Below are 23,412 nucleotides of genomic sequence, written 5' to 3'. Positions count from 1 at the left end.
CATCCTTCTCCCATTTCATGACAAGTCTGGATTTGGGAATCAATTGTACGAAGACGTTTTGCATGAATTCTGGCCCTGGGGCTAATAAAAAGAAAAAGGTAATGTTCATTAACTCTAAACCCCTTGATTTTACACCTACATTTCCCTATTTAGGAATTTTGTTCGACCAGTCTAGTACTTGGACAAATGCGGTAAAAACAAGAAGATTCTTGTTTTGTAATTTCTTAATGGCATTGACTAATTTTAGTCGAAAAATGGGTAGAAGACCGATTGGGGAACTTCTGTGTGTATATAGAGCCACCTGTGTAGCTATTGCGACCTATGGCGCAGGGATATGGGGATATACGAATGTGAAATCATTACAGGTTGCAGAAAATTGTTTCCTGAGATATCTCTTATCAGTCCCAGATAGTGTCTCCACATTTATATGTCACGCTGAACTCGGACAGTCGTATCTAGAAGATGTGATTAAGGTACAACCGGTTCTGCTGTGGCACAGGGTATGGACTACTGAAGAGTGTGTTTTTAATCATTCCATTTTGAAGGATGCAATGAATATTAATAATGCTAGTAAGATTAAGTGGCTGCATTATGTAAAGATGTTTCTTATAGAAATTGACCACCAGGAGTATTTTAGCGATCCTCCATTGATGTGTAATGTCTCAAGGAAACAGCTTAAAAATCTTTGTATGACATACCTGAGTGATTGTAGAACTATCTGTGAGATGACAAAAACTACCGTGGTGGCTCATCATCTAATAATGACTACTTTTAACACCCAACCGTATGTTAAGATATACATGAAGGACTTTGAAAGGTTTTTACTAACACGATTCAGGTTAAATATTTTATTTAGATTTCTAAGCTTCCCCAAGATGAATGACTGGACAAGACAACTTTATAAATGTCCATGTGATGATATGTCTAGTCAATCAGACATACACATTTTGTTCTTCTGTAAGTTCTACTCAATACCGAGGAGAAGATGGATAGTACCAATATTAAAGAGTATGGAACTTAGGCAATGTCGCCCTGCATTTCTGGCCATTAAGAAATTAGACAATATATTTACTGTTGCATCTGTTTCCGCTGTTTTAAAAAATGTTCTTAAATCAAGGAAATCAATTCATGTATGAAATTTGTATAACTTATTTTAATTAAGGTTGACTTCTTCTTTTTATCATTTTCTATATATATTGTAAATGTGTTTTAAACTGTACTTTTATGGTTATCCTCAGCATAATAACCGTAAAAAGTTATTTTTGATTTGATTTGATTTGAATAGGATAGTCGATCTAATAGCCTTGCAAGCTCTTTTTAGAGTTGTAGCCTGAAGCAGAACCATGTTGACCGTACCTATTGTGAACCCTAAAAACCTCTAGAGAGTGTGAAGGGATGAGGATCAATTTCTCTGCATTCACTATGAACCCCAGACTTATCTTGAGGCTTTTGTATAATAATTGAGATTGACACTAGGACATAAACAGAATATTGTCCTATTGGTAAAGGCATGCGTATACCCCTTTCTCTCCCTCATAATGTTGGTGAAGCACCATGGGGCTGAAGGAAGGCCAAATGGGGACTGTAAAAGTAGGCAAAAACTGAAGTCAGTGCCCATGGCGGTAGGCCTGGGCTAAAATTCCGTTCTGCTCGCGGAAATTGCGATAATTTGACATTTTCGCGTTCCGTGGAGAGCGCGAAAATGTCAAAATTTCCGCAATCCGCAATTTACCAGAAAATGTTGGCTTGCTCACGCTGTAAAATAATACATTCTCGCGTGCGCGCGATCGCCTTACCTGAATCCCCGCGTTCGGGGACAAGTTTTCCCGATCCGGTCGCGTTCTCCACGAGATGTTGGATTGTTGGTAGCCATTTGCGCTGTCTCGCGACAGTTCGCGCCCGCAGTAACGTCATTCGTCGCGCGATCACGTCTTTCTTCTCGTGATCATGCACCGCGAGACAAGTGAAAACAAGATGGCCGCGCCCGTGAGCAACCGCATGGGTAAGTTGGCGAGCCGCGACCACACTGAAAATACCGCGAATGGGCGGGAAAAAAACTTCCGCATCTTCGCGATATTTCCGCGTGTTTGCGGAGATTTTTAACATTTTCACGATAATTTGCGAAAGTGAATTTCGCAAATTCCGCCCACCCCTACATGGCGGCACCATCGGTTCCACCGCCCAAGAGCCCTGGTACCACATACCATAAAGAATAGAAGAGTTATCATATTTGAAGCAGCCTGCATTTTTGCATGTTAGTCTATAAGACTGATTTAAAGTTTTCAACTGGTGTCATTGATTTTGAGGAAAGTCCTGGCTGCATAAAGTTCACATTTACGTGTTTGGAAAAAGTGACTGAAGAGAAAAAAGTAAAATAGAGTTCTCTTGAATAGTTGGTCTGGGTGTCAAATGACACCAACTTCAGTAGATTCTTAATAGGAAAAAGACAGTTTAAAGAATACATTCTTCACGTTCATTTTTAATGGATATTCAAATATGTATGTAGTATGTTGAGTCCTGATGAAGGTAGTGTGAATCAAAAGCATCTACCAAAACTCTGTGTCAACACGTCCAAGGTCACAGGTTGATGTGTAAGGAACGCTCAGATGGATTCTAAGATTGCATGTTCTTTATTGATATTGTCATACACGATCTGTTTTGTATTCAATGTATTCCTCTGTGAGTGTTTTGTTAGAGGGACATCGTTCATAAAAATAGTATTTATTCTTAGTTTTATGATTTTTTAACTTTAAAACTATCAGAATTGTGTACTTTATATATAATAATAAATGAAGTATTTTTTATAAATATTTATAGTATTGTTTGGATTTTGTGCAGTCAGAAGATTTTTTTTCAGTCACAAGTAAAAACATCATAAATGTAGCAAAACAATGTGTCACATAAGAACACAACACCAAAAGTTATCAAGAAAGAAGCACATCACAATGACAGGACACAAGAATAACACAAAGTACAACATCACAGTAAATTACTTTGTTGTAAAATTGTTTGTTATTCGGTGTATTATTGTTTTGTATGGGTATGTTGTTTCTGTGTTTGCGTTTCATAGCAGTTTTGGTATCAGTTCTGCAATTGTAGCATTTTATTTTGTTCTGATTATTAAGCTGGTGTGTTGTATTAGTGTGTTTCAAAGTGTTCATGTGTTGAGGTTGTGTTCTATTTTTGTGTTGTATGCACTAGCACTGGAACTCGGGGTGCATATCCCTAGACAAACTTGAAGAGGCTGTCTGTGAAAATTAACCATAAAGAGGCTTTTGAGTTTTTGTCTTGCAAATTAATATTTTTTCAAAGAGAGCCAGATGTCAGCTTCTTTTGAATAGCTGCTGAAATGTAAGTTAATACAATTTACTTTTCTTGACCTCAGTGACACTCTTGGTGGGGTACAGGAAAGTGTTGATGAGAAGGCAGCAATATGTCAAGGTTTCATGGTACTCATGTAAATCCAAATATAAGCTTAGTGTGCCTATTAAACTTTTCTGGTATTTCAGAAAATAGCAAATCTGAACTACAGTGGGGCTCATTATGAGGGCCACCTATGTGAGGGGGAAAGACTGTATTTACCAGATTTGGTATTCTGAGTTCTGCACTTTAGAATGAATGTTAACATGGTAATAACACATTTTCCCCTTCTCTAGTGTACAGCTTATTTTGTGTGATTTTGCCGTACAAATCTGGACAGGTTTTACCTGACATATTTTGTGCTGGGAAAAATTGTGGTATTTTTTAACCAGTCGGGATCCTCGTCCAAGCGCATATTTCAGGACAATAACACACACTCCACGTCTAGCTGGATACTTATTAACATGTGCTCCAAAATACACTATTGTAACGAGCAGTAACACCCCCTTGCACAAAAAAGGAATCCCTCACTAAGTATATTTGCTTTTAAGTTGCTCTTGGGTTTTTCACATCCAAACCATTAGTGACTAGGAGACATACGTACAAAAGCATTTTTGCAGTCAGAAACAGCCCGAATTGCAGAATAGGGCTGTTACCAACCGCAAAAATGCTTTTCCATTTGTATAGAGCACAAATTGCGATTCGGTAGCATGTGTCCGAATCACAATTTGTATTTAGCAATTCCCTATTTGGAAAGGGTGTGTTTAAGGCGTCCCTTCCAAATACAGAATTGCAGTGCTATGTATGAATATTTTGCTGCTAAATTACTGTTGCAAAACATTCATTTTTTTACTGACACCTCAAGGGTGGTGGTAACCATTCACAAATGGGACGGGACCCCTTCCACTTTCTGAATTTTGAAACAAATGTTTTTTAAGAGCAAGCAGTGGTCCAAGGGACCACTGCCTACTCTCAAAAAATTGTAACTTAACGTTTGATTGAATTTTTTCAAACATATCCTGTTTTCTTTTCAGGAAAATAGACTGTATTTAAAAAAAGATTGCTTTGTTAAAACGTAATGACAAATATGAAGGTCCCCAACAGACCACCATCCCTTTGATGGCTGCAATTCCTAATCGTTTGCAAATTGTGACGTACCTCAATAATATATTCATGAGATAGGTCTGTTGCCCCCCCATTAGGAATTGCTATTACTAACTTGTACTTTTTTAGGTCTCGCGCATAGCGGTGCACTGCGCAGCAGTGCTCGCGCAGTGCGAGACATTTTGTAGGTGAAAAACGGGGAATCTAAGCTGACCTAGGAATCGCACACGCTTGTACGTGTGCGTTTCCTTTTCAGCTACCCCATTGGCCTTAGCGTGCGTCTTTTAATGAAAGACTGCATGCTATTGGCCAAAGGCGGGCACATTGCTCCTCCCACGGCCTATTGGTGTCTATTACGCGGACCAAGCACGTAATAGACACCAATAGGCCGTGGGAGGAGCAATGATCGTGCCCAGACACGGGCGTGATACTTGAAATCACATGCTTGGCTGTGGCACGCGCACGCACCACTCGTGGCCGTGTTTTGTGCATGTCCCCTGCGGCTGTGAAGCTAGGAGATGTGTCTTAGTGCCTCCTCATCATGTCTTTCAGGCTCTTGCATCACCCTGGTGGCTGTGAGTAGTAATTCATTTATCTCGGATACAATCAATATAAATTTCCTCAAGTCACTGTATGCTGCCTTTCTCGTGGTTACATCACGTTAACACAGTTCAGTTTGAAGATCACACTCACTTTTCAGATGATAAAAGTTGTAGGGTCAGTGGTGCCACAGTTCACCTGTGTGCACTATATCAGTGCATCGTAGCAGTTCACCACTAGCTTGTGTTTGGAATATTGTGAGTGGTTAACTCAAAATGATTTCAGAGACCGGCCTTGGCAGCGCGCGCGGCAGCTTATTGGTCTGCTGTGCAGCGAGGCGGGGTAATCCTGAGTGAAGGAGCGGTCCATCGATCAGACCAGGCTCCAAGGGACGGTGCCACAGTAAGGGGTGAGGGGCAGGAGTCCACCCATGCCCACACAGCAGGGAGACTGGGCCGCGAGACCTCGAAAGGAAGCCTAATGGCGTGTGTCAGAGCAGGGGTGTGGGGGGTTCTGACTTTGTTCACCACATAGCAGGTAGAGGCGCACAGCAGCGCCATTAGCGCCATTTTAAAGGGCGGTCCAGTGAAAAGAAAAAATCTTACACGCTTCCCCAAAATACATCATTAACACTCACAAATGCAAGGTGCTTTAAGGGTTTTTAACAATCCATTGTTCAGCAGCCAAGGAATAAACAGTCCGCAGTCACATCAGCAACTCAGTTTGAGATAAAGCTCTGCGAAAGCCCCACACTAGGTTGTGCAGCGCGAGTTCAGGAACGACGGCAGAAAAATGCTGACGTGACAGAGAACAGGTTGTGCAAATAATGTGTGAGAGGCATGGGGAGAGAGAATTAACTACACTTTCAAAGGGCAGTCTGCGCTGATGAACGTTGGAAGCTGGAGAATGCTGTGTATTTATCGGTTAGGAATGGAAAAGGGCGCTGAGAGCGCGGGGAAAGAAAGTGTGAAATATGGGGGGTTTTCTCGCAAGCACTGGAATATTTAAGATATTTTCAAGCGCGAGGGATTACTGTCTACGGCCGCAGAGAAATTTAACTGGACGGTACGGACTTCAAGGGACTACAGCCCTCTCTAAAAAGAACAGTGGTCGGTTCATGACGTACTAGACATTCATAAAGCGCACCGAGACTGCTCTTGAATGTGTATCGTGACCGCCGCGGAGACTTGGATCAAGGGCATAAATGCGCCCCCCTGAAATTAATGTATGCGTTATGGTGGAGGGGGCTCTTTCAGCCCAAGACCTATGAGTATTTGTGCAATATGTGAGTCTCAGGGGAACATTAGTAGGGGGGCCCCATCATTTCGCGCTCCGTCATTGGCTGTGTATCTATTTAAAAGTAACACGGACTGGGTGTTCAAATAAAAGTGCCTGTGCGATCTTACAAGCGTTCTGAAAAAGAAAGGCAGCGTTAGGGTCACGACAACAGAGAATAGAGGTCTTTAGGAAACACTGACTCTTGTCTATTTTGCCTGTTACTATGTGCATTTAGTTTACAAACGGTTTTTTTCTGGCAGCGGGTGTCTGGCAACACCCCTCCACGAGAATGAGGCCCCGTGCATGCATGAATCCTGTTGCATCTCCAACAGTGTTTCCACTGTTGCTTACATGCGCCATCTTGTGGTCAGTGAGCGCAAACGTGTATCTTCTGCACCATCTCTCTTTACTAGTATGTACAGCTGAAGTTTTATTTGTTTAATTTATTTTTGGGGCTTTACATAGCACAAACTGGACCAGCTGGGTGTCCGAGCACTACAATCCAAAAACTATGTAGTTCTATTACATTAGATTTTATTACCATAGATTACAAATTGGAAGTTCCAAATGGGAAGAATCATTATTTAAATAAGGCACTTGCTGTGCTAGGTGCCATGTCTTCCCTTCCATTCTTGTGACTCTCATTGTTGGACCAGGCCCCGGGCCAGATTATCAAGGGGCCTAAGAATAATAGGACAAAAACTGTAGGAGAAGTAAAAACAAAACACGGGCCTACTTAGCTTAAGGGACATTGAAACAAAATTCATCTAGCGATGAAACCTTCTCAGTTGTTCCAGAAGCCATCTTGGTAATATGCCTTTCTTCTAGGTGTGTCTATGCACTTTCTCTGAGTGTCTTTTAGTGACACATGGAGGCTGTATATTTTCTCTCGCCCCGGAGTTATTTCCACTGTGTTCCCAGAAACTAGAACCCAGAGTTGTTAAGGAGCAGCATATCAGCAATGTCACACAACTGTGGAGTCCATTGTTGGCCACCTTGATTCAACTCTTGGAAGCACACATTTGAAGAAGTCTTTTCCTTCATCCCACAGCCTAAAGAGCCTTTCAGTGATGAAAGCATTATCCACATCCTAAGACTCTCCTGTGGGTACGTCTAATGGACAGGCGATCTCTCCTCCTGACTCCATCCCATTGGTCAATACAAAACTTTGCCATGCACCAGAAGTTTTTGGCTAAGTATACAATATGTACTGAAAACAGTGAAGGGGAAGTTGTTGGGTAGGCGATAGTTAAGGATGGGATTGTGGTAAGCGAATGATGGTAGTGACTCATTAGGTCTCGCGCCTAGCGTTGCAGTCCTCAGGATTTTACCACACCGGGTTCACAATGTTATTACTTTTTTCACCTTTAAAACAATCTCAGTTTGTTGTGTTAATAGGGCGCCTTACTAAAGGTGAAATGTTTCCAGTCGTCTACCTTTGATTTTCCTTTATTTCTAAAGCTACTTCTTTACCTCGAAAGTGTTTGTCGGGGAATTGGGGGGAGGGGTGGTGGGAGAGTCGGGTGAAGAGGATGCCTAAGTTTACTCTACACTCCCCTTTGATGTCAGTCCAGACTTGTGTGCTTTGGGTGCAAGCAGCAGGCAGCAGCGGGTTGTCATTAACTAGGAGGTGTGGGGTAGAGGGCCCTGCCTTCTATCGAGGCAGGCGCGGGTTCATCCTGCATGGAAGCATTGTCTTCCGGCACCAGGGTCGTGCTTGATTGGTCTCCTGCAGGTGTCGCTTGTGCGCGTTGGTTGTTAGCAGAGGTGAAATCTCTTCTATCATATTGCGCTCTCACCAGGTCTCCCATCTCTGCATTGATGGCGGGGTCTGTAGCCCCTTGTCTTGCAAAAGATCACAAAACTTAGCTATACTGGATTTACCTGAGACAAAGAGATCCCCTCCCCTCGCTCATCTCCTGAATCTGTCTCTTAATTGTTTCTGTAATTGGAAATCTTTGCAGATCTCTCCAAAATAAAAGCTCAATCGCGGATTTGCAAGTGGCGATGTGCAGAATTATCGACTTGTGTTCTCTTGGTGATGTATTTCTTGAGGGTTAGTTTGTGTGAATTTGATGGCTTGGGTTGTTTGTAATCCCTTCTCACTCCTAGATTTCAAAGGTTACCTGCTGAGACGCGACGCATCGTGCAAAAATGACTTTGTACGGCTGGTGGTTCTAGTCTCTTCGAATAATGTCTGATTTTCAGGCTAGACGGAGCGCACATTATATTCTCTTCTGCATTGTAGGCATTAACATAGAGGACCCCAACTGTGGAAGTCAGGCAACGTCCTTGTTAACGTGCTCCATGAGTGTGCATGTTCTTCTAGCAAGCAGTCTCCCCTCCTCCGCGTCCTGACTTTCTCCTGCCTCCCACACCACTCCCACGGCGAGGCTGCTTCCACTCTCCCACTGCCCCGTCAGAACACTTCAAATGCTTGTTTATATTGTTATAGAGCTTTTGCTTTTTTTTTTTGCTCTTTGGAAGGAATTACCAGATGTGCACTGAGGTCATTTTATTTTATTTCAGGGCTGCGGCTAGCTTTAGAGAGTTTCAGAGTTACTTCCATGTGATATAATCTTACATTGCTGAATGCATCCTGTGTAGATTGCCAAGATTTATATCGCTTGTTTGACACTGTCATTTTTATTGAATCTAATCTTTATATTTTTCTTGTTTAAATGACCATTGGCCAGGGCAAAATATTCATCCATTCCACCCACTCCTTTCTATTTTGCATGGAATCTAAAAGAGTGCGCCTGTTTTGTGTAGGGCCGATACATGTCAACCTTGAAGCATGGAAAGTCAAGCATTTGCAATGCAATAAGTCTCGCATTATTAAACTTTGAGCTATTGGCATTGCTAAATAATGATACACCAATAGCTCAAACGTTAATAATGCGAGACCTATTGCATTGCAAATGCTTGTTGTACATGAGGAATTGCAATTTCCTATTTGCGATTCACAAAGAATCACATATGTGAATGCTGCACCTGTACTGTCGTCCTTCTGCTTAAATACACAATCGTTCTTATGGCGTAATACCACCGCCACAAATCCACTTTGCAGAAGGTAAGTGAGTGTTACCACCAAAAGACATTTATTAGTGGTAACCAAAATCCTTTGTGGCCCATTGACTTTTGAAAATTTCCCTCGTAAACCAGCGAGGAACAATAAAATAGAAGCCAGACCGCCATTCCACTAAACATGATCTTTGTTGTGCCTTTTTTGTGTTTTGATATCTGCATTGGTGTTTCCCAATGTGAATCGTATGCGTTTTGTGTCTGTGCGAGTCTCTGTTTGGTTCTGTTCGTGGTCTGGCCCTGCTTACACTACTTAAATCCACAAATACAAAACAAGAACAGCGGATTCTTTACATCTAAAGGAGCGATCTCGGGAACAGCTGCCAGGCAGGGGTAGCACTGTCTCCATTTACTGTTTAGAATCGGCTTTTTACTCTGAAATTTACTTGGAACAGCGACCCCTCTCTGCTGGCGCTCGATTAGAGAGATGGGGAGAGTGCTTTTAGAGTGTGAAATAATGAACTGGTCGTCCGCGCGAGCGCCACCGCTTATCTCATTCGCTCTTGACAGCTACTCTCTCTCACCTCTATCTTTCATCCCCTGCAACGAAATCACTCGCGCTGTCAACACCCCTACACTAACAGTTTGTGGTACTGGCCATCGCCTACACCTCCCAAGAGCGCCTTTAAATTTACATTTCAAAGTAGAGCCGTTCCATATGATTTCAGAGTATGCCATACAGTCAGGGCACACGTCATAAAAAAAAGAGAAGTGGGTGGACTGACCAAGTCAGGCAGTATGCAAGTCACATCATAACGAGCCCTATCAAAGCACGACATGACGACGCGTGACATTCCATGTGGCTTCACAGGAAATGACCTCAATGGAAGTGATGCTCTGATATGTGCATGTTATAGCATATGCCAATCGATAATGCAATAAAATGTTCTTTTTTTAAATGTCTCCTGCAAAGTATATCATGTAACATGCAGATCACAAATGTTTATTCTATGTATAGGTAAGTGGATTACTGCTATGAACACAGAGATCATTTTGTTACTTGCAGTTAATTGTAATCCTTCTAGTAGACCACCGTGAGCTATGAAGTGTATTTGAATCCTACACCTTGTAACCCTAGCTGTCTTATGTAACACATCTTGTACATTAATTTACACACACACATGATTTATTTGGAATGAATAATGTTCATGTTATGTAAAATGCTCTGACACTCTGCATTGGGTGAGTAGCGCTATAAAAGGAATAAAATAGTGCTATTTATATTGTTATTTGTGTAAATACTGAGACAGACCAATCCATCTCACAATCTTACAGTGCATGCATGTATATACAACAAAGTAAAAAGCATGCATCTCTTAAGTACCTCCAGTCCCATACTCGATCACAAGGAGGCCTGATGGCCCCTTAACTTCTGTCTTTATCGTTGTCCAGCTGGAGGTGGGAAAAAAAAGTCTGCACGTTGCTGCTGGGAATCGAAAGCAGACAACGTGCAGGAGCTGATGAACGTTTCCCGGTGTTTCAAAATTACACTCGGAGATGTTCAACATATTTCTGTGAGGCCCGACTTCTTTGCAGGGGAGACGGCGTCCACCCTGTGAAAAGAGTGGGTGGCAGGGGCGTAACAAAGGCCCCCGCAGACCCCGCTGTGCGGGGGGGCCCCGAGCTCCGGGGGGCCTCCTCAGCAAAGTATGCGGGCCTGAGAGCTCCTGAGTGAGCCGGAAGGGGGGCCCTCCATGTACTTTGCTGGGGGCCCCCTCGAGTTTCGTTACGCCACTGGTGGGTGGACGCTGTGTACCCGCGTGTATCCCCGCATTGTGCCCTGCATACAGTAGATCAAACGTGTGGGTGATGATACATGTCACGAAGATCTTAAAATGTGATTTCCATTTTCGGGTCAAAATGGGGTCCTGACTTAGAACATTGCCCTTCTGTATTTGAGGGCTGCCTCGCGCAACTTTGCCCAATTTGAAGAATGATTTTTGCCTTGGACATGTCGCAACTTTTACCAACCCATTGTTCACCTATTTCACAAATGTACTTCATAAATGCACACCTGTAGATTACTCTTGCATAGGCGGCTAAAGGTCGTCAACATAAAGCAGGCAACTGTTTGTTTCTGAACCAGTGGCCATTCCCTGGAAGCCCTCATGGAACTGGCGTGTGGACATAGTGCACACCCAGCTTTCGTTTTTCTATTATTGTAATGCATTTAGCAATGTATTTCCCATGCTTAGCTGCTCTTTAAATTAGACTTTCATTAAAGTGTGAAGCGTTCATTGTGTGGGTATAAGAAAGAGTAGAATGAAAGAATATGTGAAAAAATGCTTTCCATATTCTGACACACTCATGATGTGAGCAAAGCATAAGCACCCAGAAAGTTATGGAAATTGGCACGAGTGAGCAGTGTACACGGAAATTGTTTATATGTGTGCATACCCCACTTCATGCACAAGGTAGGCAATTTTGGAATGGCCATAAATACACAAAGGACATGATAATAGCTAGCATGCATAGTTGTAAACTGTTCATGTGTGGCTTACAGGTCACCTGTCCTTAGACCAACCGGTCAATCTTGTAGTAACAACGTGTTTCTAGTTGATTGGGATGTTAAGGAACGTGTTTCCTTTCACTCCCCTTGCTGCACAGAAACAAGTGGCTTTGGCACTAGTCATGTCTAGAATCGATAACTGTAATGGCCTAAAGGTAGATACCAACCCTCGGTCATTCCCAAGCGGCAGTCAGTGAACTATCGGCTGCAACCCCTCCACTGGCTGCACACAAGGAAACATAGTATGTTCAGATCTGTCTGCTTAGTGCAAAAGGCCATGTATCTGAGCTGTCCGGCAGGACTTCGGGCTATGTTTCATAGTTACGTCCCCGGTAGGACTCTTCGCTCTGCTCACCTCAATTTGGTGACAGCGCCCAGATTTTCGAAAAAGAATAGGGGAGGAGAGCCTTGTCAGCCGCGGCAGCAAGACTATGCTGTCAAGTCATTTGACCAGCATTAGAGCTCACGCCCCCTTCAGGAAAGGATTAAAGACCTGGCTTTTCACTCGATAGTTTATTTTGCAAGACAGTTTTTTCACTACTCGTGGGTGGACCCTTTATCATTGCCACCTTAGTGCCTTGATGTCTTTTGGCATTTGCTGCTCTCTATAAAAACCATTCATATCATATATTAGCATACAACTGCTTCTGTGAACCACCCCATTGTGCATTTTCTAGTTTTCCTTTCCTTTACAACCAGGAATAGTAATATAGAGAAAGCATTTTCTAGTTTTTCTTTCCTTTACAACCAGGAATAGTAATATAGAGAAAGCATTTTCTAGTTTTTCTTTCCTTTACAACCAGGAATAGTAATATAGAGAAAAAATATCTGAAAAAAAGTTTGAATGCTACTGTATGGCAATGTGGACCTTTTTCTTTTAGAATATTATGTCTGTCTTTTAAAGAAAAAAAATATTAAGTAAGCATTACGTGCAGATAATTTTCAATGCTTTAAATCTCTTTTCGTTGTTCCAGTACTTACAGAATTGAGATTTCCCCTCTCCCCTCTAGGAATCTCAATGCCTACGACAACAGCACATCTTTAACCTCATAAATCTATCCTGTAGGGACAACTATGGGTGATGTAGTCCTCATATTCTTCCTTCCTGTGTTCCCAATTAAAGACTCCAGTGATCAAGGGCAAAATCACACAGTAAAACATGGAAAGCAGTAAGAACTCACCTAAATTGTGCCCTTAGACCATTTCATCTAACAAGCTGCCACTCAACCTCAGCAGTCTGAGTGCTTATACGTACTGCACATGGGGTTGCATCTGTCACTCTAGGCGGAAAAAAATCAAGAGAGCAGGATCAGGGGGTCGTATGTTTTCTTATAACGCAGCTAAATTATGGAATACTCTTCCAGCTCAGCTGCGTGCATCTACTCACCATCTATCCTTCCGGGAACAGCTGAAGACGTGGCTTTTCCAGAGACTGCCTTAAGATTGCCACCTCTTGTGTCTGTGCTTTATTTATCTCAGATAGCGCGGGGATGCCGCAGGGTAGCCATGCGCTCTATAAAAATCAATTACTAATAATAATAATAATTACTATGGTTCTGCAGCCTCAGAACTGTTTCTGTCCCTCCATTTCAGGGCGCAAGAGCAGGTCCTGTGACAGGCTGCGGCTGTGGGTCAGTCCAGTGCCCTACGAGTGGGCCCACGATCGGATTCCACCACAGTCCTGGAGCAATGAGACTTGCAGTAGCACGAAAAAGAGGGTCTCCTACTCAACAGCTGCAACTAGCGCTTGTCTCCTAATCAGCAACTGTACCTAACGCCCTTTCCGGCATCAGGTGTGTTCACATTTCCTTAAGGTGAGCCCAAGACCAGGCTTAAGGTAGCACCAGCAGATCCAAGCCCAAGAAGCCCCACCACACTTACGGAGGAAGACTCTGGCCCGAGATACATGTCTCTGGAATGTTTACAATGTCAAGAAGGGTGTTACACAGGACCTTTTTTTACGGCCATTTACATCATTCGGGAGTGGCGTAGAGTAGGGCATTATAAGACTTGGCAGTGTTGGGTTGGTCGGAGTAGGACCTGTCGATGTGGCCGACAAGCCTCAGTTCTGTAAGGACTGTGGTGAAGAACTGGATGATGAGACAGGGGCGTAACACAGGCCCCCGCATCCCCCTCAGTGCGGGGGGGCCCCAAGCTCCAGGGGGCCCCCTCAGCACTGCACTTCGGACAGGGGGCTTGTGATAGAGTCCAGAGGGGGCTCCTCCACGTACCTTGCAGGGGGGCCCCCTCAATTATCATTACGCCACTGTGATGAGATAACTATGAGACGGTGCCGCATGTTAAACTTTTTAAATCCTTCCAAGATTAGTGTGTACTTCGTTCTATAATAATACTTACACTGATTGCCATGTTGTTAGATGTCTTAGATAACTGTTTTTGTTCTCTGAAGAACTGTAAATTAACACTTCTGTTTGCTTAGTTTGTGGAAAGTATGGTTTGATATCACCATGTATGTAACACGACTCTTTCTGTTTTTGTTTCTCAATTACCAGTTGTTATAACATCCGATGGCGTGTTAAAGGTAGGATTCATTTAATACATATATAGACAGTTTAGCAATTGATATTTTACATAAGGGATTCAGAACATTCTCTCCTTACGTCTCTTTTTTCAGATCTGTGATTTCGGTGCTTCGAGGTTCCACTCACACACCACACACATGTCTTTAGTGGGGACCTTCCCATGGATGGCCCCTGAAGTTATTCAGAGTCTTCCAGTGTCTGAGACATGTGACACATATTCCTATGGTGTGGTAAGTCATATAAACCTGTGTTTACCAAGTAGAAGTTATTGATCTTCGATTAAGTTGTTTTTTTTCACAGCACGTGTTCAAGGTCCATAAAGTAAGCACAGTTTGTATTTTCAACATGATTATAAGGTCACATTTTTGTAGCATTATCAGCAGCATTTATGTGACCATATGTCAGCAAAGTTTCAAATATTTAGCTTCAGTAAAAAAGTGGCAACAAATTATATGTTGCAAGCAGAAACATTTATGGGGAAATGTAATAAAGAGGATCCTTGTTTAAAATATCGCAAGTGATTGAATTGAATCCATTAGTAGTAAGCCAGCTGTGGATTCCCACTTAGTCCATCCAGTAGTCTGTGTAGCCGCGGCCTGTGCAGGTAAGAGCGGTGGGGCGGGGTGGGGGGGATTTCCACAGACGACAAAGAGGGGAAATTAATTGTTTATTTAATTTTCCCTCGTGCTCGTCTGTCGAACCCACTCCCCCCACCCCATCCCACCCCATCCACTCTTACCTGCATGGGCGGCGGCTGAGTCTGTGTGTAAGTGACCACAGGAATCACTACGGATAGTGCAGGGACCCTACTAAGGTAGTTTGGGTTAAATACAAGACGGTTCATTTAGAGCTGGAAAGGCTTTCAATTATGACTGTAAGAAATCCCACCTACTACAGGAAGATCCCCCGTTTTGTGCAGGCCTACATGTTGACATCATCTGTGGTCTCAGACCTCTTAAAAAGATAGCTTGAAATTACCACTCCTCTGCTCCAACTGTTGCAGGAATGGTTGTGTCTGAGTCAGGATACTACCTTTCCACAGAGCTCTGTATTAGATTGAATAACTAGCATTTTGTAAGTTAATAGTGGTAGTGAATGAGTTATATGCTCAATTATGGGGCTAAGACGTAAAATGTATTTATTTCCATAGCCTTGTGTCAAAGACAACCACATTGGGCTGAAAGCCAGTTGAAACATAACAAACATAACTCTCATTTGTCCTGAAATATGAACCTGGTGTTTGTAATTATTTCAGGCATGGTGGTTCCAGAATAAAGCCTAGTTCTTGCAATTGCCAGTGAGTGCTTAGTTGTATAAAGAGCAGGATGAGGATCGGAGCGATTAGGGATCACCTCTCCTCTGTCTCGAAGATGTGAATTTCTTCTTCATCTGGGAAAACGTCCCACACTCTTTGAGTGCAGAAATCTTTAGAAGGGCTTAGTTCCTGCTTTTACAAACACATGGTGATTGCCTTTGTCTTTTTAAGTATAATATTTGGCTTCTCTGGGCGATTTCCTTAGATTCAAAAGAGCTTTTTTTCCAGGGAAGAAACCCTCCAGTGTTTGATTTTTTCCTTTTAGTGTCTGGGGGGGTTATACAGCCTAAGGGCTTGAGTTTTATAATCTTGCAGTGAAAGTAGGTGTGCTGTGTGGACAATCTTTTAAGATGGTGTCGATACTTTTCCTATAAAAGCATATTTTTTGTTTTTTCCTAAATAATCCTAAACAACCACTTTTTTGTGCAACCTGAAACGAGACACAATTAAGTAATCACTATTGAAACACATGGACAGCTCTCAGATCTTCAACTTGAATTCTTCTGCTGGAAACGGTTTGCTTGATGGTCAGAGCCAGTCACCCACCTGAGCTCTGACCCTAGTTATATTGAGGTCTGTTCTTGCTGTGGGCAGGCTGTTTGGATTTGATCGAGATTGGTGCTTTTGGAATTAGTTATTTTGATAAATTGAAATTCTAGATTAAATTGGAGGCCTATCTAAGATTCCCAATAACAGGGTGTACTGGAATCATATGTGGACTTGACCCTGTTACTAGCCTGGGCTACTAGTAAGGAACACCACAGAAACCTGTTCCAAAAATGAACAGGGTCACTGGGAACCTGTCGTGAATATGTCAAGAAGGACAGGTAAAAGGAAAACTGCCAATACCCATTTAAAAAAATGAAAACATAGAATCATAATTCCCACCGGACAATGCTTGATGTTCTGGCCAACGAGTTGGCCTCAAATCATGATTACTTAAAATACCCTGTGGCACTTGTAGATTTTTATTGCAGGTGTCCTCAGGTGACTGGGGGCACCTGCCAGTTTTCCAGCCACCTGGAGCCCAGTTTATCAAGAGCCTTCAGGTTTATTTTGACAAAGTTTTTCAAGCCCTGTAAAATGTTGGAAGCGACAGCACAGAGAACCACCAACTTACGGCGGACCACATGCAGTTGTGGGTCAGTTGGATTTTCTCACTTGAGCTTTTTGAATTGGAAAAATGTGGAAAATTATTTTTGACCTTGGTCTTACTCTCGGTTTACTACTTCACTGCACAACAGAAATTAAATACAGCCGCCAAATTGAACCAGCGGCATATTTTACCCCCACATAACTGTGACGATAGAAACCTCATAAATTTAGGAAATAGGGCATATTGTTCTTACGCCAGGTATTAATAGAGAATGCTGCAAGATCGATTAAGATGGAATTTGATCTTCTGTTTCACTCAACTAGTCCATTGGTAGCATTTGCTGTAGCAATCTTTCTTCTGTGTATTAGTCAATAAATTGTATCAGGTTGTCATACATTGTTTTATGTGTTTTAGTTAAAAGTTTCAAATTACATAGTCCTGATTATAACTTTAGAGATAAATTATTATCCCTCTGCTTACAGTAGTCTTCTCTATATATAATCCACATCACCCGTAAGGGTCTCTAGGTGACGTCGGGAAGATTAAGCAAGCTATTGCCCAGAGTCACATGGTGCTAGGCTGATCTGCCACCGGCGCCGGGGATCGAACCGTGATCCCCAGATTCCAGAGGCAGTCGCCCTGGCCGCGGCACCACACTTCTTCCACTCACCCTGGCTGCGGCGCCACACCTCTTCCTCTGGGATTGAATCCCCGAATCTTGTGTTAATTATTGTCTGTGCAATATATTGCATTTGGTAATTACTACAGACCCACAATTTTCCCATGTTAAATCTTAGCTGGTCAAACATTAGAAACTTTTTCAAGGAAAATGCCTGAAAAAGAGGAAACCGTGCAATACTTGGTGCAGTAAATACTCCATCTGCCTGTTATTCTTCATTTCTTGGCTAGGTGTAGGACTGGGCAAAATTTTGTATAGGCCTGTTTAATCTCACATAATATCCAGCACTTCAAATTATGCTGTGTCCTGTGAAACTGAACACGAGTGGCTTCACACGTCACATGCAAGTTTGTGCTTTTTTAGTGCAAAATGCATCCTCGGTTGGGCTGGCATTTCCCATAATTTCCGCTAAGGAATTTATGCAAATTGAACATGAGCCTAATTAGGCGGCACTTTTCGGGACCTGGTAAATACCTCACCCTGGGGTTCCTGCTTTTTTATTGGGTGCAATTAATACTCCAACCAGATCCTTCCTTAGAGCAATTGTGTTTTTAACGAGTTGTAGTGCTAACTTGTATGTCTTTTTTACTTTAATGCTCACTATGTATTAAGTCTTAATACATTTGATTAGAATTGATGAAGGAGAAACTATTACTAAATATGGTTAAGCGTTCTCAGTTTTATCCAGAATATTGCTTTTTACTTTTGAGAGAAAATTGCCATATTCTATTCAGAAAGATAAATAAAATTTACTCTGGCTTTGGCCGTCAGTCAATGTATTTTGCGGTTTTATACAAATATCAACAACATTCTTGGCAGAGCGCAGGCCCAATCGTGCACAAGAGTCAGCAATCTCACGATCTACATGTGTAGTAATGTCTCAACTCCAATCTTATTTGGGCCTCCACTGAAAAAAAGTGGGTGTCCCATGTAGCCCATTTAGCTCATTTCTACGAGTTGCTGACCTGTGGAGTGCAGGAAAAGATATACAGTTGCCCCTCTGTATGCTTGTCTGTATGTATGTATGCATATATATGGTATTTCTATAGTGCAGACCTAGCCAAAAGGCAGTGGAGCGCTGTATGTGATCAAAGACATGCACTTAGGACATGTTCTCAGGAACACTGAGTAAGCACACACACCACAGTGGTGAAGAGAGCTGATGGTGACACTATGCTTAGTCCTTCCTCTTGGAATACAAGTTTCACTGAGACATACAGAAGCACCTCTCACCCGTATTCCTCCTGACTGACTGTAGAGAGTGATACTTTATTTGATTAAAAATATAATCATAAAAGCAAGGCATACATACCATACGTATACAAAGATTAAAACAACCAAAGTAGAATAGGACTACATGTTTTAAAACCAGATAGCAGCATAATGTCATAAAAAACAATTATTAATTTAAAAAGGGAATGAATGTTGCAGCTAAAAACTACAGATAAGACACTGAATTACAGAGAGACCCAAGAGATAAGAACAGTTCAGTGAAGCAGCTGTCAGTTGTCGATAGTCAGTATCGAGTTGTCGGGATCGCGTTCCATAGAATTGCAGGGGTAGAGAACACAGGTCGTACTGAAATAGAGCTTCATAGGTTTACTATTGTTTTAGTCGCCTGTGCATTTCCTCAAGATTGTTGCCGGGCCTGCAGTTTGCTGGTTGTGTTTGCGATATGCACGGTGAATAAAGATTGTAAAGCTTATGTTTAAAGCTGACTGTAGAAATTATATTGGGCATTTAGGGCCAGATGTGCGACCCGCCAATTAGCGAGTCTCAAATTGAAACACATCTACGACTTGCAATTTGGGACTCGCTATTTGGAATTCACAACAGTGTGTGAAACACTGTTTGCGATTACCAATGGGGTCGCAAATTGCATGCCTCATGCATATTAATGAGGTTGTCGCAATATGCAGCCCCATTTTAACCTTAATTGTTTGTATATGGGAACTAGCAGTGGAGCACTAGTAGGTCTACAGCAATGACTCTTTGTTTTAACAGTGCTCAATAAAATAGCAAGCACAGACCGAAGATGGATTACAGTAGCTAACAATCTGAAAGCAAATAATACCCCCCTCATAAACAGAAAAAAAATAAGTTAAAAAATATCAATTACTCATAAATTGGTCCTGGACACAAACCATGTTAGCAAAAAAAAAGCTGTCAATTCAGACACCAAAGGCAAGTGAATTAAATAAGTGGAAAATAGTTCAACTAATCAGCTGGTTCATAACCTGAGCTTAAATCAGAATGCAAGAGCAGGTCCACAGAAGTAGCTAGTAAAAACCAAGAATCGAGCAATATGGTTGGTTGCAGTAGCGGGATGAAAGAGAGTGGAGCTCTTAACAGTGCAAAAGTTGTTATAAGGCAAGGGGTTGTTTGTCTCAAAGGCGTACCTACCCTGGATGGGGGGAGGGTTTCATGACTCTGGAGCAAGCTCTCTGGATGGTAAGTAGTAATGATGGGATTTGTAGTTTCTTGGTGGAAGGCTTGTAGAGTCAATACTTGCGTGCATTCGAGAAGTCAACACTGCGACTATTGAGCTTGCTGCAAACCAAAGAACTAATCACAACAGTGACCCTGCACTGCAGCCCAGATGCATATGATGACGAGAATCTCCCTTGTGACACTTAAGACACAGTTGAGAGAGCTTGGGTCCATCTAGACAATTATCCTCAACCCAAGGATCTTTATAGCTGCGTGAGAGGTGAGGGGGAGAAGAGAATCACAAATTTTGTTTTGAGTACAAAGTAACCAATTGGGTCACTCAATAATCCAGCCCACAACCGAAATGAGATTAGTAGGATTTAATTATAATTTCAAAAATAGGTTCACATAAACCGTTCTAAAAAAAAAGGCTTTAGAAATACAGAACGAATATAATGTGTCCAAATCTTCTAAAGAGATTTACCTATATAACAAAAGGCAAACAACTAGTTTGAGTAATCAGGAAAAAGAATTGAGAGTTAAATTTCATAAAAGGGTTCTCAAAAGTAAGCATGAGCACAATATCTTTCCCTACACTGCCTTAAAAAGGAGAAACCCTAAACTAATAGTTTGCATAAGCATTGAAATTAGAAAAGGCTGTCAGAATCTACCGTAGAGCCCTCCAACCATGAGTAAAGTAGCATGAAGCCACTCAAAGCAGAAGCAGAGGTCTATACCCCATAAATTCCTAAGATGCCTCTCCTCTCCTCACTAAGTTACAGCATAAAATAGTAGTTGTATCCAAGGTAGACAATCCCACACGACTCTTTTCCAGTACATTACCACCATCCCACCATGGATTGGATACTTTCACCACCATTCCCACATCGATAAGTTACAGCTTAATTTGTCCTTGCCCATTCTTCTCTTCATTGAGAACTCGACTCTTAGCGCATTACCACGTTTCTCCTTGGCAAACTTAATCTTCTCATACCTTGCTATCTATTGAAAGCAAGAACCTTCTATGGTAAGTAATGAGACTTTGTCCACACCTGCAGTGGAAACAAAATGCTAACAAAAACATTCCACACTGAAGGTTAAACACAAATCAAATGTTAGACTGCAACGTGCATTCGCACTGAAATTATACATGAGCCTCAAGATTTCGGTCAACTTTAGCAATGAACAGTGCACTTGATTACAGATACATGCACAATTGTAAATACATAACAAATGAAGTTTCTTAACACATAAACAATGCAAAAGACTGGTTAGAAATATTAATTAAAAATACACTCAAGTGAATATAATGTTGTGTTACACATAAATTCTAAACATTAGTTGCACATTGGTTTTTCATCACAATAGTACCAAAGTAAATCATATCAGGAACTTAGGGGGTCATTATGATCACGGGTGGATCGCCACCGCCTGACCGACGGTGGCGATCCGCCCACGATAACTCCCTGCCTGCCACTTACCCCCGCCAAATTAGCATGGCGGGGGGTACCGTGGCGGATGGAAAGTCCCTCCGCCGCTTTTCCGCCGGTCAGATTGCCGACCGGGCAGAAAAGGGAGACAATATGGTGGCGGTGCCTTGCAGGCACCGCCATCTATATTATCATGGGCATTCAGAAAGGCCTTTCCATGGTGGCGATGCCGCCATGGAAAGACTGGCGGAGATTGCTTTGAGCGCCTGTTACAGTCCCCCGAGGGGGATGGGGGGCTGCACTTGAGGGTACCTATGGTACCCCCTCATTGGCATACACAAGGTGGCAGGCACTGCGCGGTGCCTGTCATGTTGTGCATGCAAATGCACAACATGCATTTCTAACATTGTGGCGGGTGCTGCTTACAGCACCGCCCCCCACAATGTTAAATATGCGGAATGCGACCGCCAGGGTGGCGGTTGCTTCCTAATGGGCACAGCGGGACCGCCGCACCCCTGATGGTCAGTCCCATTTACCGTTACGGTGGCGGGCGGACTTTGTCCGCCTGCCATCGTAATGGGCTCCTTAGATTTCATTTATAAAATTAATGAATAAGTAGTTCAGCTTCTATTAGTCACTTTTAAGCACAACATTTATATATTATCTTATCTCAGGATGGGATCAAAATTATGCTGCTTCACAGTCTTACATCTGGGGTAAGACGGTAGGTGCAGGACCTGGCACTTACTTTGTAGGCAGACAAAATGCTTCATCTTAAGTCATTCTTATGCTCAATGACAATGATAGTATTTAAAAGAATGCATGTGATGAGTTAAAGACACAACAGCATTAACTGTTGAAGTCAATTAATTAATTTTAACCCAGCATTCAACCCAAGACCGAAATGCAGAATTTCAGCCACTGTTCTTTCTTTGACAATTAGTGGAACACTTGATAGCGGATCTATTAACATCTATACTAAACTGTGAAAAGTTTATGTGTGAAAAAATACTTCAGTGTAAACCTTGGATTCTGCAAAAAAACTTAAGTCTGAAGTACTAGAGCAGCTGAAGTCATGCTGGATCTTTCATAACACTAAGCTTTGCTTGTAATTTCTACTTGTGGGCTATGAAACACTTAGAGGCAAGGAACAGGGTAAAGGACTTTATTGTCCAATTTTTCAGAAAATATTCCATAGGGATCTGTGATTACTATTTATCAAGGAACCAAACTAGAAATGTAGTGTTTTCCCCCGTGGCGAAGAAATTCACCTGGGAAAACATTAACATAAATTTCATTCACTCAGACTGCCTCTGCATTTTGCACTTAGAAGTGACTTGAGAGTCCACTTTTAAATTTCAAGGAGCAGAGATTTAGAGAATGTGTGAGAAACGCCTGCTGCTTAGCTATATAGAGGCGTATACATATAAACAACAATTACTTTCTCACGATGGATGAGGAAAATTACTTTCAGCTCAAGAGGTTAACCTATGTAGCCTGCCCTTACATTCATCCACTTACACCCTGAAATATATTATTATTATTGTTATAAGTTGGCTGTGAGAGGTGCCACTTACAGATGGTGGCCTTGCCCTCACCACTTTTAATGGGGGAGTGACTGCCTGATCCTTAATCCATCACTAAAAATGTCTTTAATGTTTAAGGAGATGGAGTAATAACATTTATAATTACATATTTATTTTTTGGTGTGTTCACTCATTACATATGTTATTTATTAGGCCAGAATAGAAACATTTTTTGTAAAGAATAACAGATTTAATTCTTTGTATGGTGAGCAAGTGTTCCATTTATATTAATTGATAATACAATTAATCTTTACCTTGCAACCTACATTTAATTTATAACAGCGAGTTCTTATTGTTATGTATAATGTGTGTTTTTAACTGTTTTGTGTACTCAGTCAGTATCATCTTTATCCAGTTATTAAAAATAGTCATAAAAGAACAGTCTTCTCATAAAATTCACACAAAAATCACATAAGTTAATAAAAGTTACACATAATAATATTAAAAATTCAGAATTA

General features: G+C 41.9%; 1 protein-coding gene across 6 annotated transcripts in view; it reads left to right on the top strand.

The window, feature by feature from the left end:
• MAP3K20 (mitogen-activated protein kinase kinase kinase 20) overlaps nucleotides 1-23,412 on the top strand; it is an 839,253-nt gene that overhangs the window by 389,026 nt on the left and 426,815 nt on the right. For all 6 annotated transcript variants that reach the window (XM_085645276.1, XM_085645278.1, XM_085645277.1 and 3 more), the window contains exons 6-7: nucleotides 14,389-14,417; nucleotides 14,511-14,648. In XM_085645276.1, the coding sequence (XP_085501402.1) occupies nucleotides 14,389-14,417; nucleotides 14,511-14,648 (167 nt within the window). The remainder of the gene's footprint in view (nucleotides 1-14,388; nucleotides 14,418-14,510; nucleotides 14,649-23,412) is intronic.

Source organism: Triturus cristatus, chromosome 3_1, assembly GCF_964204655.1.
Source record: "Triturus cristatus chromosome 3_1, aTriCri1.1, whole genome shotgun sequence".
Taxonomy (NCBI): Eukaryota; Metazoa; Chordata; class Amphibia; order Caudata; family Salamandridae; genus Triturus; species Triturus cristatus.
Note: the sequence above shows the minus strand (reverse complement) of the source record. Positions and strands in the feature narration are given on the sequence as shown.